The following is a 19,548-nucleotide window of genomic DNA, read 5'->3' as shown; positions in this document are numbered from 1 at the left end:
CTTGTGGACATCAGCACTTATTACCCTTCCCGAGTTGTCCTTGATCTACCTCAGTGAACCACTGAGACTGTCTGGTGAGAGTGTTCCCACTGTGTTGTTGGGTTAGGAGTTCTGGGATTTAGACCCAGCGACGACAAAGGAAACAAAATATATTTCAGGATGACGTGCGGCTTGGAGGGGAACCTGTAGGTGGTGGTTTTCCATAGTCCTGTTACCCTTGTCCTTGGTGGTGAAGCTCCTGGATTTTGGAGGTGAGACAGGAGTAGGCTGGGCAACTAACTGCAGTGCATTTTGTAAAATTTGGGCACAAGAACGCCACAGGGTGGGTGTTTAACTAGGTGCATGGAGCGTTAAACGAGAAAACTGCTCTGTCCTGGACAATGTCGAACTTCTTGCGTACTGGAGATGCACCGATCCAGGCAAGTGGAGAGCATCCTGTCACCTTCTTGACAAGCCTTCCAGGTGGTCAAAAGATCACCAGCCATATTATTTATGTGGCTGGCCCAGTGGAGTCAATGGTGACCTAGGATGCTGTTAGTGGTAGAATGTCAAGAGCAGGTGATTAACATCTCTCTTGTTGGAGATGGACATCACTTGGCACTTCTGTAACACTTGACTTGTCACTTGTCAGGCTGTGCCTAAATGTCATCTGGGCTTTGTTGCATGCATGCTAAAAACGGAATTTAACTTCATGCAATCACAAGCAGACTGCATCATTAAGTATGGTTTACATTAGCTGACAATGCTCAGACCAATTTACTAGCCCAGGAACATTCCTCTGTAGGGGACAGACATACTCTGGGCAGGAGGGCCAAAGGTAAATGAGTACATGTACTCATCTGACATCTATTTTGACATCTATTTTGATATCTATTTGGGGCGCTACTGTCCTTCAAGATGTCAAAGTGGGCCGAAGGGCCTGTTCCTGTGCTGTACTGTTCTATGTTCTAAATGGGGGTGGATAGCCATGTTTTGCTTTGAGCTGTCTACTTTTCATAAACCAGTCCTTGTTTCATAACCTAAAGGTGATGAATACTTGTTGTTGGTCAGGTGAGGCTTGTTGCCTTTGGAATGCTGGCCAAGTTAAAGATCAGGCCAACCAGGGCAACTTGGGTACACTTTCACTTGACTGAGGTCCAAAAATCTTCTGATCCATTCAATTTCAGGACAGTGGTCTTTCTAGCAAGGCCAGCATTTATTGCCCATCTCTGGTTGCCCTTGAGAAGGTCTTGGTAAAACCGTTGAAGTTTGTCTGACAACGAGGTTCCCACGTTGCCTCCATCTGGTGTTGGAGGAACTTGTTCCAGTGACAGTGAGGGATCGGTGATGTACCTCCAAGTCGGAATGACCTGGAGAGACCACGGAGTTTTCTCCGTTCTTCAAGGTGACAGAGGGCACAGGTTTGGGATGTGCTTTGGCAGACTGCTGGAGTGAATCCTGTTGACCGTGCGTTCTCAAACCACTGGTCTAGTACCCTGGGAGCAAACTAGGAGGAGAGCGGAAGAGTGAAAAAAGAAAAAGAAACAAATCCAGTTCGCGGAAAGGCCGCCGCTACCTTCTCAATTTCAATTTATTGTTTGATTTTTGGATGGGACAAATACAATCTATTTTAAAATACCAAGCCAGATACTCTGTCTTTATATCCTGGCTGTCCAAAGAAATTTTCATCCATTGCCTACAAAGTAATTTATTACCATTTATAATTGATAAAATATTTGAATTATTAATTTGTTCTGTCAGTTTTCATATTCTAATTCTTGTCTGTCTTAATGTCCTTGATAAGCTTTATAAACAGCGCAAGGGCTAGATCAAACCAATCAGAATTCAATCCACACTCCACCCGGCACCTAAAATAACGTCATAGTCACCCTCCGGACACAGCACCGGGTCAAGTTCAATGACCATTCGCAGATTGAGCCCATCTTTATAAGGCAATCCAGTTAATTGCAGAACATGATGGAAATTCTTTTATACTCCGTCCCTTTTCTCTTTATTAGCAGAATCTCTTCTTCACCAGTGAGGTTCTCAGCTGTGACTGCCTTCTTCCGTCAACTGAATTCATTACCATTAGAGAGTCCCAAATGTGTTAATCAGCTTCCAGTATTTTTGCCATGCAGGCACGGTAGTGTGGTGGTTAGTGTAACACTTCACAGTGCCAGCGACCCGGGTTCAAATCCGACCACAGTCTGTAAGGAGATTGTATGTTCTCGCCGTGTCTGCGTGGGTTTCCTCCAGGTGCTCCGGTTTCCTCCCACATTCCAAAGACATACGGGTTAGGAAGTTGTGGGCGCTGGAAGTGTGGTGACACTTGCGGGCTGCCCCCAGAACACTAAGCAATAAGTTGTATTTCACTGTGTGTTTCGATGTACATGTGACTAATAATGGTATCTCTCATCTCGTCTCTAATTGTGTGTCTTAATTATTTCCAGGTGTATTGGCGGACATCCAGAAACACTTTGGAGTTAGCGACAGTAAATCCGGATTGTTGCCTACAGGTTAGTGACCCATCGCTAACCCGTTAGTTTGACAACTACAGAGGCCTGGCGTGGCTCTCCAATAGCCCAGCAGTGAGTAGCAGGGCCCTGTGGCCGCTAAGTGATTTAAGATGCTCTGCGTTTGACCAATAATCGTGGAGAACAGAGTAAAATCTGTTTTGGAAATTTGTATGAGAACGGAAGCTACAGCTTTTCAGTTGTGGACTTTACAAGTGTGGGTGACTCTCTTTGGAAAGATTGAGCTGTGCTTTGAACACTTGGGTTCTCTCAGCTCTAACATCATTTGGAGAAAAACTGATTATGGAAACTAAAATCTCACTGCCACCAGCTTAGACTCTAGTTCCCTCAGATTTCTAAGACCTCCCACTACCTCCTTTCCCAATTCCTCTCTTCCCCCTCCTCTGTTTCCTCCTGTCATTATTTCCTCCTTTACCATTTTCTTTTTCTCTCTCTTCCTTCTTTCCTCAGCCCTTCTCTCTTTGTCCTTTTCCCCAGTGTCCTCTGTTACCACTTTCCCCTCCCATTTTACTCCGCCGGTGTCCCTGCCTTCTGCTCCACTTTTTGGTTTCGAGGTTCTGACTGTGACGCAGGCCACCACAACCATCACCATTTGAAGAAAACTAACGTTTGTTCTGGGGCGTTAAATATGAGAAAAATAACGAAAAGGTAAACTAATACTTCTATATCGAATGGAACTGAAATGATTTCCTTGGGCATAATGTCGGTTTGCAGTGAAATGTTGTGGAGGAGCATTTTCCCCTTTAAGAAGAGGAGAGAATTAGTCCTTTATGCTAAACGTTAGCTGCAGTGTGCAGCTAAATCACTTCAATGCAAATAACCCTGTGCTGGGACTTCACAAAATGAGTCCAGTGTTTGTGTGAAGGATTATAAAGGAGGGAGTAAAAGGCAGGGTCAGTGATTTGCAGCTGAACAGGAGGAAATGGGAACTTTATGATGAAAGGGAAGCATAAATAAAAACAAGATTTTTTTTCTCTCTGCGCTTCGATAGATGTACCTTGTTTCCCTTATTTAAGCTTGGGCTTAAATTCAGTAGATCACGTAATGGATAGTTAATGGTGATATACTGGTGATGCTCAGAGACCGTCCTGAGACTGTAGGCAGGCTGCCAGCTAAAAACCCGCATGTTTCTCTCCAGCAGCCAAAGCTGCAATGTCATGTCTGGAGTACTTTGGATTATTTCAGATTTCCAGCATTTGCCCCTGGACAATGTATCCAGGATCCAGCTCGAAGCACTGCGATTTGCGACTCCGCCACACATCCCCCCTTTCTCACGTGGAGAGGGGGGATGTTGGCGGAGGGGAGGGGAAGAAGGCAGAGAAGGGGGGAGGAGAGGGGCAGGCAGGATTGGGGAGGAAAGGGGCGGTGAAGAGTGACAGGGAGGGCAGGAGGAGAGGTAAAGTGGCTATCATCAAATGCGCAAAGCGTAACATGGAGAAATCAGCCAGGGACTCACCACTAACTGCGCTAAAGCTTCGAGTGGCCATCTTGAAAAACAGCACAAGTCCATTTCCTGCAGGCATTTTTATTGCTAGAATATTACATTGAAGCTTAAAGCACAGCAATGTGGATTTTTACCACTGGTTTCAATGGATTCAATCAGGCATTACAAAGGTGCTGGTCCTGTGAAGAAATGCTCTCAGATTCAGAATTGAACTTGAAGTGGTCTGAGCTTTAGTAATCAGGTTTCCCAATCTATGATGTCCCATACTCACCACATAAGGCCACACACTAATCCAGTTGTTGGTTCTACCTCACACCACAGAACAATCGTATTCAGACAAAAATGTGTGTAAGGCAGCCACGTTGGATCTTGCACCCATGATGGATCATTCACAATGGGAAACAAAGTAAAGTTGGAGCATGTTGCAGCTTCTGCTACATTTCTGACTTGGTTTAAAATACTTTCTGAAGTGTGTGGCATAGAAAATGAAATCGTAATAAATTCTGAAATGCATTGCAACAGGGTAAGACTGAGAACACTGCATTGTTTTAGAGTGTATGTATTTGCAGAAGGTGTAAGATTCCAGGGGCAAGTAGAAGGTCTGAGACTGTGATAGCTGATACAGTCACAACACGCGTTGTTCTAACTTTGGGCAAAAATAAATACCACAGGTGTTGCCTGTTATGCATCTCTCCCCATCTTCCTCTTGGATGACTTCCATCAGCAGCAAGGTATAAGCTGATTTGCTGTTGTCCATTTTACATTATCAGCCAAAGTCATAACCAGCCACAAAGTCTTGAATGACTCGAAACCTTCTTGTCTGGAAGTTCAACCCCATTGGTAACATCAGTCAACTCTGCTTCTGACATTCAGGTTAACGTACTGCTAGTAATAGGAGAGAAATTCCTCATCAGTGGTTCTTTCAAGTAATGAGCTCATAAAAAAGGAGACGGGAGGTTGAGATCAGAGGAGGAGGAGGAAGGCTTGGGGGCAAAAGACAGGGCAAGCATACTTCCAGTTACGCCCCACTCAAAGCTGCCCCAGCATCACCAGGAGAGGCAAAGAGCCCAATCCATGAGCAGCAAGTCTCAGAGACAGCGTCAATAGAAAGTTTACAATGGCAGTGGTGGCAGAGCTGAAGGGTTCTAATGGCATTGATGAATGCAAGCTGTGCCGTATTAGTGAAGTACATACTTTGGCTACTTTACTGTCTGTTATCCTTGTAATATTTAAGCAATCAATAGTGAAGCTGTTAACTCTTTTGAACTGGCATTATGTTGCACCTACACAGTGGGTGAGCTCAGTCTGTGGAACTCATTGCATTAGCAATTCACCAGGCTGAGTTGGTGCTCTTCCCTCCCGAGGTTCTGTGATGGCTTCACTGAGAATGGAGGTGCCAAGGCCGAAGCACTTGTTTTTAATTTGGTTACAGGTTCATTCTGTATGTGGCACAAGTAATTATGCAGTGCATTCTAAATCTTTGCATTAGAATTTGAGTTTTGCTTCCAAGGTGTTGTTCTGATAGACCTGCCATCAATGTCTGCAAACCCATCAGTGAAGAAGCATTTCAAACTGACTCACTGCAACTCTGACAGTGTTTTATATGCGTAAATTTAAAAAATAGCCTGTATATGTAAAATTAAACCTGCAGTCATCCTGTTCCTTGGCTGTGTACATGTCCCTGGTTCAAAGACTGGATGATATCTGGTATGAATTTGTCAGCAGTGCTGACAAAATCATGATGAATTGTACTCGATTTGCAACTCACTCAGATGCTGGGGGAGTGCTTTTACATAATAACCGATTCAAACTGAAGGCTCACATTGCGGCAGATTGTCCGTCCAGAAAAGCTTCACCAACCTGCTGGTTCCAGCCCAGAGTGGAGGCTATTCGACCAGCTCCATTCCCTGGATACACACTGTGGCTTGGCTCAATGTAACTGAAGAGCAGAATCACCCCTCTTGTGTTGGACTTGTTCTGGGAGGTTTTGACATCTGACCTCCAGTCAGTGTATATATCAGAGGAACTGTTTAATTTTCATTGACTTCCATCAGGTGAAGCTTAGGGTGATTGGTATTGGTATTGGTTTATTATTGTCACTTGTACCGAGGTACAGTGAAAAACTTGTCTTGCATACTGATTGTATGGGTCAATTCATTACACAGTGCAGTTACATTGGGTTAGTACAGAGTGCATTGATGTAGTACAGGTAAAAACAATAGCAGTACAGAGTAAAGTGTCACAGCTACAGAGGAACTGCAGTGCAATAAGGTGCAAGGTCACAACAAGGTAGATCGTGAGGTCAGAGGCCATCTCATCGTATAAGGGAACCGTTCAATAGTCTTATCACAGTGGGGTAGAAGCTGTCCTTAAGTCCGGTGGTACGTGCCCTCAGGCTCCTGTATCTTCTACCTGATGGAAGAGGAGAGAAGAGAGAATACCCGGTTGGGTGGGGTCTTTGATTATGCTGGCTGCTTCACCAAGACAGCGAGAGGTAAAGACAGAGTCCAAGGAGGGGAGGCCGGTGTCCGTGATGCGCTGGGCTGTGTCCACAACTCTCTGATGTAATTGAAGAGAAACAAAGGACCACAGATGCTGGAATCTAGATGAAAAAAAACAAGAAGCTGGAGGAACTCAGCAGGTCAGGCAGCATCCGTGGAGAAAAGCAAACGGTCAACGTTTTGGGTCAAGACCCGTTTCGCAGAACACCTGCACTCCGTCTGTAACCGCGATCTGCATCTCCCCGTTGCCGGTCACTTCAACTCCCCCTCCCACCCCATCACAGATATGTCAGTCCTCGGCCTCCTCCACTGCTGGGAGAAGTCCAAACGCAAACTGGAGGAACAGCGCCTCATTTTCCGTCTTGGGACCTTGCAGCCTAACGAAATGAACATTGAATTCTCCCACTTTAAGTAAACAAACCGCGCCCCCCCCCACCCCCCCCACCATCTTGCCTCTTCTTTTCTTCCCTTTCCTAGCCATCTCTCATTTTACTCCTTGCCATACTTCTTCTCCATCTTTTCCCTCTGCTCCCGTCCCCCACCCTCATGGGGTGCCTGCCTCCCTACCTTTGACCCATCCCCCGGTGGATCTGCCCTCCCCTCCTCCCCCGCACCTGCCCATCACTATCTCTTACCTGCATCTACCTATCACCACCCTGTGCCCACCCCGCCGCCCCTCTTCTGTCCACCTATCACTGCTCTGCTTTTCCCTCCTATATATTGGGCTTCCCCTTTTCCTCCAGTATCTTGTTGTTTTCTCATCCTGATGTAATCCAAGCTCTCCACTCTTGGCCAAAGTCAGAATTGCCCTCATCTGTTGGAAAGTGTCTGATGAGGTGGCCTAAGAATGTGGAAGGCACACTGCAAATGCAATGCAACTACTTCCATATAACACAGTAAAATGCCCCATTCCTTCCGACTTGCGATCTTACAAAGAGTGCTACCATCGTTCATTCCTCATGGGAAAGTTATTTTAACTTACAGTAACACTACAAGTGATGAAACTGTACGGGCAGATTCTTGCCCTGTCGCCTGACCATGAGGCTTATACAGGACACACCCAGCTTTCAGTTCCTACAATTTTATGGGAAATGGAACTGGGTGGGTTCCGTGGGAGATCCACTGACGGGTGGGAGTTTCAGGCCCAGCAGTGGTCAGAAATCTCTCCTTCCATACCCACTCCTAGAGCAAGTGACTGTGAATTGACTGTCCTACATGCATCGCCCATCTGATCACAGACGGATGCTGCTTGAGTTTGGTAAGTTTGCGAATTTGTGCAGGGTTTGATACCAGCAGAACTAAAAACAAAAAATGTCATGGTGTTGCGGAGTTTTACAGCACAGAAACAGTACCCTTTATACTACTTACCCGTGTTAGCTCCATTGCCTTCTATGCCTTGGAGATTCAAGTGCTTGGGTGCCTCTTTGACTCCTGTATGGTCACATGATGGTTCTTTTTATGGATACTCTTCAAGTATCAAAAGAGGGAAAGACCACAGGTGCTGGAGATCTGAAATAAAAACAGAAACTGCTGGAAACACTCAGCAGGTCAGGCAGTATCTGTGGAGAGAGAAGCAAACAGAGTTAACGTTTCAGGCCGATGACCTTTCATCAGAATTCAGATTCAAAGGTTAAAAGAAGCATGGTGTCGGTGAGAGGGTCTGGAGTTACCGAACAGTGTGTCAGATGTCTGAGTGAGCTGTAATTTGGCCAAAGCTTCACATTCGCCAAGGGAGCCTTGGTTTCGATGATTAAGTCCGTCTCTTTTAATTGTTATAGATTTTCTGAGGAACATATTGCCAGATCATTACCATATAAATAGGCTGAGCCCCAGCACAGTACCACTGACAGTCCTTTTATCAGGCACAGCGAGGGGCGAGACTCGGGCCTGTCCTTGACCTTCCCGTTGGCCCATGAGCCAGGATTCCTGCAGATTCGCTCTTGCCCACCTTGCACACTGTGGCACAGGCTGCTTACATTAAAATGAGGCCCCTGTCGTAGGACAGAGCAGGTCCCAGTGATGCTATCAGTAGATTGCAGGCTGCGTTCAGACAGAGGCAGGAGCCCAGTGAGGCAACAGCATTTCAGCATGTATAGCACCACTGCAAACCTAACTTAAGCATGGACCCATGTGGGCAGACTGGTCAGAAGTGCTTGCTTCTTAAAGGGGCCCAGCATCAAATTACAGCACATTATTTCTGCCTTATTAACAGTGATTGCTCAATCTTTACCCAAATTAGAAGGAGGGTCATTTTCACCCTTTCTGTGTGCACACCAGTCCCACGTGATACCAAACGCAATCAGTAACAGTCTCCCAACAGTAAAGCAGCAATTAGCAAGGGAGCTTATATCCTAAAAATGATAACTATGACACTAAAACTAAAGATAAATTAGTTAAACATGACTGAGTATTTCCTGGGAGGATTCACTCTCAAATAATGCATTCTCTGCTAGTCTGATTTATTTGGTTCAAAAGCAAAATGCTAAGAAACTGAAATAAAGATGAAGAATATTCAAAAGGTCAGGCAGCATCTGTAGGGAGGTAAACAGTCAATGTTTTAGGTCAATACCCTCCCATTAATGATGCACAAATGTCTAAGCAGATTTTGAACTCAGTGCAACATTTATTTGAGTTAAAAGGGCTCAAAAGGAAGGATGTGGAAGCGTTGGAGAGGGCGCAGAGGAGATTTACCAGGATGCTGCCTGGATTAGAGAGTATGGATTATGAGGAGAGACTAAAGGAGCTAGGGCTTTACTCATTGGAGAGAAGGAGGATGAGGGGAGACATGATAGAGGTGTACAAAATATTAAGAGGAATAGATAGAGTGGACAGCCAGCGCAGGGCACCAATGCTCAATACAAGAGGGCATGGCTTTAAAGTAATGGTTGGGAAGTTCAAGGGAGATATCAGAGGAAGGTTTTTAACCCAGAGAGTGGTTGGAGCATGGAATGCGCTGCCTGGGGCGGTGGTGGAGGCAGGCATATTGGTCAAGTTCAAGAGATTACTAGATAAGCATATGGAGGAATTTAAGATAGGGGGTATGTGGGAGGAAGGGGTTAGATAGTTTTAAGTGTGGTTTAAAGGTCAGCACAACATTGTGAGCTGAAGGGCCTGTATTGTGCTGTACTGTTCTATGTTCTATGTTCTAAGATGCAGGAAGGATGGAGGAACCGAAAATCCTAAGCAGCTGGTTCAGTGAAGTGATGGTGAGCAGACCCAGGATAATTCACCAACAACAACATCTTACACTGACAGAACATAGCCACCATAGGAAAGAGTCCTTCAGGAAGTCCGAGTTAGGGCTACAGGCCCCCTTGGGCCAAATGTTCACGCCACAGTTTTCACTGGGTATTTTCAGGAGACTGACTGTCACCATTGTGGATTGTGAGGGTGCAGGTGAGAGCCTGCAGGAAGGGATACGAGAAAATGGAGCACTTTAAAGTACACCAAAGAGGATACTGTCAGCCAGCAGAAGGCAGTTAAAGATAGAAGGGTGCAAACTGATTGGAGAGCCGGTGTGGAGGAACGTTAGTCAGGAGGCAGCCAGCGTGGAGGGAGATGGACCTGGATCCTTCCAAGGGAGACTGGCTGATGATATCACTGCAACAATTGGAAGTCTCTATACAACCTAGTTTGTGTAGACTTTCAAAATGCCCTTGACAATGTTTTGCCTGAAAGATTTCTAATTAAGCTAGAAATTACAGGAATCCAGAGTCCAGAAAAGATTTGCACCAAAATTGGCAATTTAAAATAAATAGAGAATAGGAGGTACATATAATGAATGAAGATTCACACTGTGAGTGATGGGTGTCAAGGAGGTTCATCAGGATCATTGCATGGTGTCAAACTGTTTTAATCTGTATACAAATATAAACTTGTCAACACAAAGCAGGAAGTGCAGTAGAGGCTCAGGATACTGTTAAACACTTCCAGCTTGATGCAGCTGTCTGGCAGGCTCTAGATAGAATTTAATACTGATTAATGTGAGATAGTTCACACTGGCTGTAAGTGTGTAGCACCCTTCAACAGCAAATGGGACTGAAGCAGTACTGGGCATGATGGAAGATTCATAACTTCCAGTGCCGAAACAAAATAAAGGAAATAGGGCGTTGGGATATTGAAACAGATAGAGGAGGCCTGGTTGTGCCTTAAGGATGAGGGTCATTGAGTCTGACTGGGTGGGTATCAAAGAGTCATAAGGCTGTACAGCACAGAAATGGGCCCCTCAGCCCACAACACCCATGACTATTGTTTTACCCATATATATTAATCCCGTTTGCCCGCACTAACTCTGTATCCTTCTATGCCTTGCCTATTCAAGTGCCTGTCTAAGTATCCCTTACATGTCGTGATTACATCTGATGCCACCACTTCTTCTTGCAGTGAGCTCCAGATGTCAACCACTCTCTGTGTAAAACAAAATCCCCTTTAAAACTCCTACCCTTCTTTTTAAATCTACACCCTCTTGTGTTTTCTATCTTTATCATGGATAAAAGATTCTGATTATCTACCCTATCTTTGCCTCTATCAGGTCACCCCTCAGCCTCCTTCACTCCAGAGAAAACAAGCCCAGCCTATCCAATCTCTCCCCATAACTAAAGTCCTACAATCCAGGCAGCATCCCAGTGAATCTCCTCTGCACTCTCTCCAGCGCAACCACTTCCATATCAGTGGGGATCAGTGAAGTATTGATCCTGACTGGAGAGCTATTATACCTGGTCAGTGCAGTATTGAGTCTAATCAATAGGGGATGAATCCAGATGATTGGAACAGTGAGCCTGACAGATGGGGCATTGACCTCGAGCAGTGAGGTATTGATCCTGATTGATGAGGTATGAGGCCTGTTCAGTTGGATATCAGTCCCAATCAATGAAGAGTCAATCCAGACCATTGGGGTTTTGATCCCGATAAATAGAATATTAATCTTAATTACTGGGGTACTGATTCGGATTGATGGAGTATCAAACCCAGCCAGTGGGCTGTTAATTCCAGTAAAGTGAGGTTTTAATCTCAATCTATTGGTGTTAATTCCAATAAGTAAGTATTGATCTTAGTGGGTGGATGTGAGTCCAGTCAGCGGAGGTGGAGTCAACGCATTCCATGGACGTTAATCCCAAGTGGTGGGATAACAATTACCATCAGTAGGGGATTGGTCCTCTACTGATCTCACATAATCTCCAGCAGGTCCTAGGAGTGACTTCTTGGTATAGCTGTTCACAAAGCAGCAACAGTTATAAATGGCTTTTCCTACCACATGATCACACTGCCTGTTTCCTGCGAATGATTTTAGCTTGGACTGATGAATGCTCCCCTGTTCCAGTAAACGGGATTAATGGAAATGCTGCCAAACCTTTGGAAGTGGGACGTTTCCAGTTAAGTAAGCAGGAACTGGGAGTGGAAGGGCAGGGATAGACAGGAAGATCTCGTTTCAATTCTTTGCTGATGCAGCAAGTGATTATTTGCCATGGGTTTGAAACACTTCACCTGATTTCTGGTGAACCTTTAGCATCAGGTTCCTCTGTTGCTGTGCTGAGATATGCCAGAGCTAGTCTAAAGTCAAAAATCAAAGTCGAGTTTATTGTCACATGCACAAGTACACGTGTGCACGGGTGCAATGAAAAACTTACTTGCAGCTGCATCACAGGCACATGGCATCAGATAAGCAACATTCACAAGAAAAACATAAATTAAACGTAAATTATACAAGAAAGAACACAATTAGAACAAAAAAAAATCCACGGTAGTGCAAAGTGGTCAAAGTTGTCATAGTGTTGCTATGCTGAGGTAGTGATTAGGGTTCTGCTGGTTGGTTCAAGAACCGAATGGTTGAAAGGAAGTAGCTGTTCCAGAACCTGGTGGTGTGGGACCTCAGGCTTCTGATGAGAGCTGTGAGAAGACGGCACGACCCGGATGGTGGGGATCCTTGATGATGGATGTTGCCTTCTCGAGGCAACATCTCCTGTAGATACTTCCAATGGTGGGGAGGGATGTGCCCATGATGTATTAGGCAGAGTCCACTACTCCCTGCAGCTTCTTACGTTCCTGTGCATTTGAGTCGCTGTACCAGACCAGCTTGTCTGCCACCTCATCAATGTCTTGCTATTAATCGCACTTTGTGGCATTTAGTAATTCTGTCTGTGGCCTCTCACCCACCATCCTCATGACTGGCATCTCCTACAATCCCCATCCCTAAATCCCTCCTTCCTCCATCTATAACATATTAAGCGCTACTTGCATAGAACGCTTTTCGTGAACCTAGGATTGCCCAAAGTAACAATGAGTTGCTTTTAAGGATAGTGGTAGGAAACGGAGCAGAAAATGTGGTCACTGCACAAGAGAGAGGTAAGTGACTGGTAACTTGTGTTGCTGAATCCAAAGGCAAAATATTGCAGATGCTGGAAATCTGAAATAAAACCAGAAGATGCTGGCGATACCCAGCAGGTCAGGCAGCGTGTCTGGGGAGGGAAACAGAGGCAACATTTCAGATTGAAGATCCTACATCAGAACTGGGACAAATTGGAAAGTAAACGTTTTTTAAGTAGCTGAGAAGGGGAACGGGGGGATGGACAGAATGTTGGGAGGAGACCAAGAAATATGGTTGACACGTGAGGTGCTGGTGATGGCAGAAAGAGGGTGATGATGGCTAGGTAGTCGTGGATCACCTGTGGGAATGGAGGAGATGTCAGGAGAAGGGGATGAATAAGAACAGTGGAACGAGAAAAAGAAACGACGCTGGAGCTGTCGGATACAAAATGCTGCAGGTGCTGGAAATCTGACATTAAATACCCATCAGGTCAGGCAGCGTCTGTGGAAAGAGAAATTGAGTTAACGTTTCAGGTTATGTGATGAAAAGTCATTGGCCTGAAACACTGAGTTTGTTTTTTTCTCTGCTGAGCATCTTTTGTTTCTGTGACACTGAATTATTGGTTGAAGGGTAAAAATTGCTCAGGGCATCTGGGAGATCAAATGGTGTCATCAGATCTTTTGCATTCATCTGGGGCATTGACTTAACACCTCATCTGGGTAAGTGAGCGAAGGATCAAGGGTGTGGGGTTATCTGTGGTTGGCGTGTTTGCTGGTAGGGGCACACATGCAGCAGAGTTGGTGTACCTGAATGGCTGCTCCTGTGTTCTGAATTCATTTTGATCCTGCTCCCCGTTGTCTCCTGCATTTCCTGTCATCGGTTCCCCAATTTCTTCTGGTTTTCTTCTATAACTCCTCCTCCTGACCCCCATTCTGCACAATCGTTTCCAAATTAAAGGCAACGACCTCAGAGCGATTTACAGGCTTTGCAATTTTATCAGCAACATATTTAGGATTTATCAATAATCAGAGTTTTTTCTCTGGGTGCTCTGGTTTCCTTCCAGAAACCAAAGCTGGCTGGTTGGCGGGTTAATTGGCCACTGTAAATTGCCCCTAGTGTAGGCAAGGGTTGATGGGGGGATGCGATTAGCCTACATGGATACATGAGGGCCAGTATGGATGTAGTAGGCTGAAAGGCCTGTTTCTGTACTGTATGACCCCATGATCTGGTCATTCTGTGTATTCTGTGGGAAATTGCAACGTGCAAATTCTCTGCAACGTTTCCAACATTGTAAAAATGGCTACACTCCAAAAGTGTGTGATCAGTTATAAAGTGCTTTGGGACATCCTGAGGTCATGTAATTACCATATTAATACATTATTTTACTGCTGCTTAATGAAATGAATATATTTTGTGAAGACCGGCGCTTAGTGTCATAATAATAACAGAGAACACTTCCAGAGTAATACCAGGTCAGGCAGCATCTATGGAGTGAGAAACAGGGTTAACATTTCAAGTCAATGACCTTTCATCAGCTTGAAACATTGACTCTCGTTTCCACAGATGCTGCCTGACCCACTGAGTGTTTCTACCAATCCCTGTTTCATGGTGCCTTTCAGGAGTGTGGGTTTTTTTTTCTTGCTTCTCAGTAGGACATTATTTCAGCTGGTTTGTGTATCATTACAACAGTGCAACAAGCTGTATCGGATATGTTAAGGTGAGGTTTTATTCCCAGGCTTGTGCAAGTGCCATGAAAAGGAAGAATTGGAAATTGCCAGTGTCTTGATGTTAAGTGCAATGAATGTGTGCATATAAACCATGAGATGCACAATAGCAGCAATTGCAATGGGTATCTGAGAAGTGATAATTTGCAGGGCTATAGGGAGATGGCAGGAGAGTGGGAATAGCTGGTCTGGTCTTACCTACAATCAGTGAGGACCTGGTGGGCTGAATGGTCTCCTATTCTACAACCATTGTGTGATTGTGAAAATACAGGGGATGGCAGTACGGGAATACTGTCTTACTGACAGTCAAGGATCAACCAGTCATGTGTCCAGGAGCTTGCTTAGTTTCCAAACACGCACAGAAAGGGGCGGGTGCCCAAGATGACGCACATTGATAGCTACCAATGGTGAGCCTAAGGGGGGTGGGACAATTGGAGGAGAGAGACACTGCAGCAAGTATACCCGGACAGCTTGCAGCCCTGATCTGGAACTAGCTGATAAAAAGAAAAACACATTCTTAGAAAAACACTTTCAGCAGATCACTCATGAATTCTGTGATCACTGAGCCTGCAGACTCATCCCATCACCAAACCTGGCACAGGCTGATACTTGAGATTGGCTATTCCTGGAAATTTTATTAGCTGAGAACTTCAGAACACAGTGACTAAGTCCTTTTAAGGTCCAGGCAAGATTTGCAGCTTGCATTTGACGAGCGATAAAAATCTCCCTCAACTTACCCACCCTCTTTGGCCAGAATGTGGGGGGTTGTGCATGGGGATCATGAATGATGATCATTTCAATGTGTGCTCTTTGTTGCAATTGGTGATGGGAGAAGAGGGTTCTGACATTTATAAGATGTTTCTCTGAAAACTGAGTGGTATTAAGAAAGAAGAGCTTAAATTTCTATGATGCCTTTTGCAGCTTTGGCTGATCCCAAAGTGCTTTACAGCCAGTCAACTACTTCTGAAGTGTACATATTGTTGTAACATAGGAAACGGGTTGGCAGGCTAATCAGCCACTGTAAATTGCTCCGAGTGTGTAGGTCAGTGGTAGAATCCGGGGGGATTGTTATGGGGAGAATAAAATGGGATTAGTGTAAATAGGTGCTTGCAGGTTGGCATGGACATGTTGGGCAGAAGGGCCTGTTTCCATGCTGGATAACGCTATGACCCAGCGATGAACTTGCACACAGCAAGCTCCCACCAAGAACAGTGAGCAGCTAATCTGATTTTATGATTTTTGTTGAAGGATAAATATTGGTCAGGGTAGCGTTGATTACTGCACCGTCTTCACAGCTGTGCCCCTTCTACAACAAGGAGGGCAGAAGGGGACCTTCATTGAGCACCTCCTTTGAGGGAGGCCCTTCTGTCAGTGTACCGCATCCTCAGAACGGCACTGAGGCATCAGCCCACACTTTGGTGCTCAGATCTCCAAAGTGGGCTATGAACCCACGACTTGCTGCCTCAGAGGTTGCATGGCATATAATTGAAAGGGAAAGTCGCTCTGAGTCATAGTTTTACATCACAGAAGCAGGCCCTTCAGCCCATCGCCTGTACTGACCATCAAGCATCCAATTACATTATTCTGCACACATTCCCATCAACTGCCCCCAGATCCTACCCCTCACCTACACACTAGGGGTAATTTACAGCTGCCAATTATCCCACCAACCAGCACGGCTTTGGGACATGGGAAGAAACTGGAGCTTTCTGAGGAAGCCCACATGGTTGCAGGGAGAATATGCAAAACTCCTTTGCTTTGAAAGGAAGTTGCTTTGACCTAACTCACAACCTGCAACATGGGGGAGATCTGCCAATCGTACAGTGGGTCCTAGATCGCTGATCTCTGGAGTTTGAAAGCTGCCACTGTGCCAGAGAGTGGTGCTGAGTTTGGAGGGAGAAAGTGATGCTCCTATTTTCATCTGAGGCCATGTAAGTCCGGAATTCTTGGACAGAGCTGGATCCCCTTTATTCAAAGGTAGGATTGGTTTTGGCAAGTCTTCAAGGAAACTGATGTCAGTTGATGGGAGGTGGAGGATGTAAGGGTCATTGCTAACAGGATAAGGGCCAGCTATTTTGGGGATCGCAAACACCCATTCAATTTGATTAAATTATTGAAGAAGACTTAAAATGGGAATAGAGAGGTATAGAATAATATGGGTCAGTGCGATGAGGACTGTTTGCAACACAGACCGCCTGGTTCAAGTGACCATCATCTTCGATTTTATCTGGGATAAAATCTGTTTAGTGTGTTCATCTTAGTTTATTTATTTTTAAAATTAAGTTCTGAATTCCACAATATTGGGATTCTCACAAATGCTTGCTGAGTTAATAGTGAACTATTTATATAACCTTTTCCCTATCTCTTTCTACCCATAGAACTGATGTTCACATATATAAATGTAACCATTACTAGTTCCAACAGTGAAGGGGGTGCACAGTAGCACTAACCAGTCATTCTTCACCTTGACTATTGACAGCCTTATTCCCTAACCAATTGCTTACCCACCTGACTTCGTAACACAGATTTTCCACTGGATAATTTTTCAGGGGACCACCAGCTAAATTCCTCCTCTCAATCCTCCCCCAGCTCTCCAGCAGCTGCCAACCCCAGATCCCAATCTTCCGACTTGTCTGAGACTTGGTCGTGCTTCAGACTGTGGTTTTACTAAAATAAGCCACTCTGCAGCTGAGTGTCCACTTTTCCAAGCCCCTGACCCAATCCCACTCCCACACTCTGCTGGACGCCAAAAAGTTGGTGGCTGGGTGAACGGACTCTCGGCGTGCTCAACGGTTCCGGAGCCTCTGCCCTTTGAGACTGGTCCTCGGTCCATTTTCCCATGTGGTGTATTCACTTCAAGAATCTTGGATAGATATTACGGCACCTTTGTATGAGCGAGGGATGGGGAATGAGGTCATGGGGAACGTGAGTCGAGTAAGAGGGCCTTTTGTTGAGCTTGCTCTGAAGCATGCTCCAGCTCTTCGACACGTAGTGAAGCATCATACCTGTGGAAAGTCCTGAACAATCAGACAGGGACTGGTAAGTGACAAGAATCATTAGTACCTCACAAGTGCCAGGCAATGACCATCTGCAACAAACCACCATAACTTGATACTCAATAGCGTTGCCATAACTGAATTCACCCTCCATCAATATTGTAAGGAGCACTGTAGAGTGCTAACTTAACTGGACCACTTACATAAATACTGTGCTGCAAGAGATGAGAGGCTGCAGTGACTCACTCACCTACTGATTCCCAAAGCCTTTCTGCCTTCTACAAGAGTATGGTGGAATTCTACCCAACTGTCCGATGTTTGCAACTCCTGCAATGCTCAACAAGTTCTCAGACACGTCTGATTAATGGTCTATCCACTCAAAACTTTCACTTCCTCCACCACCACCATCTGCAGTGTTTACCAGCTGCGTGATACAGCTAGGAAAGTGAACAAGTACTCTCGAACAATGCTTTCAAAACCTTCACCCTGTAGATGGCCAAGGGTAGCAGGTGCCTCACCGACAGGTTCCCCTCCAGCACACGCTGCATCCTGCCTCGGCAATATACCATCACCCTTTATCGCTGCCAGGTCAGAACCCTGAACTCCCAGCCCCATTCTGAGACGATGGTCAGATGAAGGACTCCAGTGATTTATGAAGGTGCCCCACCAGGTATGCTCAAGTATTTCAGGACGGGCAGTAACCACTTGACATGCCATGGGTGCCAACCACCACCCCCCCCCATGAATAAATGCAAAGGAAATTTCCAGGATGTAAGTGGCTGGGTTAGGGAAGTTTGCTGTGGCTGCTTGCCTTTCTCCTATAGACCTATCCATTCCCAACTAGCTCTGGTTATGCTGGGTTTGTCTTCCCTGGAGTAGAGGAGGCTCGGGGGTGACCTGAGAGAGGTATATAAAATTATGAGGGGGATGGATAAGAAAATTCTTTATCCCATGGTGGAGAAGGCTAAGGCAAGAGGGCGTAGGTTTAAGGTGAATGGTAGGAGGTGTAGAGGGGGTCTGAGGGGTATTTTTTCACACTGAGAGCGGTTGGAATCTGGAACGACTGCCTGAGGAGGTGGTGGAGGCAGAGACTCTCGCTTCTTCTGTAAGAAGCATCCAGACAGATGCTTGAATCACCAAGGCATAGAAGGCTACAGACCTAATGTGGGTAAATGGGACCAGTGTAGACAGGTACAACTGGTAGCATGGGCAACATGGGCCGAAGGGCCTGTTCTGCGCTGTCTGACTCTAGGTCTCCACGTCCGGCTTCTGATTCTGTTTCTGACTCTAGGTCTCCACGTCCGGCTTCTGATTCTGGTTAACCTCCTCAGGCGGGGAGCACCGCGGGGATCAGATTAAGTAATGGATGCCGAGGATAATCCTGGAATATAATTTAGTTATATTCTTATACTCTCGTATATATTAGTTATACTCTCGCTCTGTTCAAGAAATGCTGATAAAGGAAGAAACCAGAGGGTTGTTGGCAGCTGTACTAACACACAGGGAGAGGAGTTCTTGGAATAGACAGCAAGTTTCTCGTAAATAAGCCAGAACCCTAGAGTCAGATGCTGAACACAGGTGCTTACTCAATTGCAAATGCCCAAGTATTAATTGATTATGCAAAGTGAGAAGTGACCTTCATCACTACCTTCATCCTGCAGTCTCAGGTAGTTAATGAGATGCAAATGTCTGGCCTTGCAGTATTTGAAATAATATCTACTTTGAACTGTATTGTGCCGGCCTCATTCTCCTCTCTGGGCTCTCTGTTCTGTTTCCTTGATGCAGTGATGTTGATGGGGGAGGGGTACCTGACCTGGCTACAGTCAATGGGGTGACTATTAGCTGAGGGTATTTATCCTGTAGGAGAAATCAGACCGAATATTCTGCAGAAATTAGCTGAACGCCATCACAGACACATCAGTTGTCAGGAGCTCATCGTGTTCATGTAGATACGATATTTAAACATATTCACAGGCGCAAAAGGAACAAAAGGCAGTCATCTACAGGGACAATTGAGCTTATTCTGCCATTCTATATCACGGACCAATGTCTCACATCAGTTCCAC

At 45.4% G+C, this 19,548-nt stretch overlaps 1 protein-coding gene across 4 annotated transcripts in view; it reads left to right on the top strand.

Annotated features, from left to right (window-relative positions):
* The window catches only part of LOC127581361 (sphingosine-1-phosphate transporter SPNS2-like), a 104,098-nt gene that overhangs the window by 14,039 nt on the left and 70,511 nt on the right, over positions 1–19,548 (top strand). For 3 of the 4 annotated variants that reach the window (XM_052035720.1, XM_052035722.1, XM_052035721.1), the window contains exon 2: positions 2,430–2,495. In XM_052035720.1, the coding sequence (XP_051891680.1) occupies positions 2,430–2,495 (66 nt within the window). Of the gene's footprint in view, positions 1–2,429; positions 2,496–2,538; positions 2,568–19,548 lie in introns of those variants that run through there. The other variant, XM_052035723.1, reaches the window with a different exon arrangement.

The sequence above is a fragment of the Pristis pectinata genome, chromosome 21, assembly GCF_009764475.1.
Source record: "Pristis pectinata isolate sPriPec2 chromosome 21, sPriPec2.1.pri, whole genome shotgun sequence".
Lineage (NCBI taxonomy): Eukaryota > Metazoa > Chordata > Chondrichthyes > Rhinopristiformes > Pristidae > Pristis > Pristis pectinata.
This window is presented reverse-complemented; position numbering and strand designations above follow the sequence as displayed.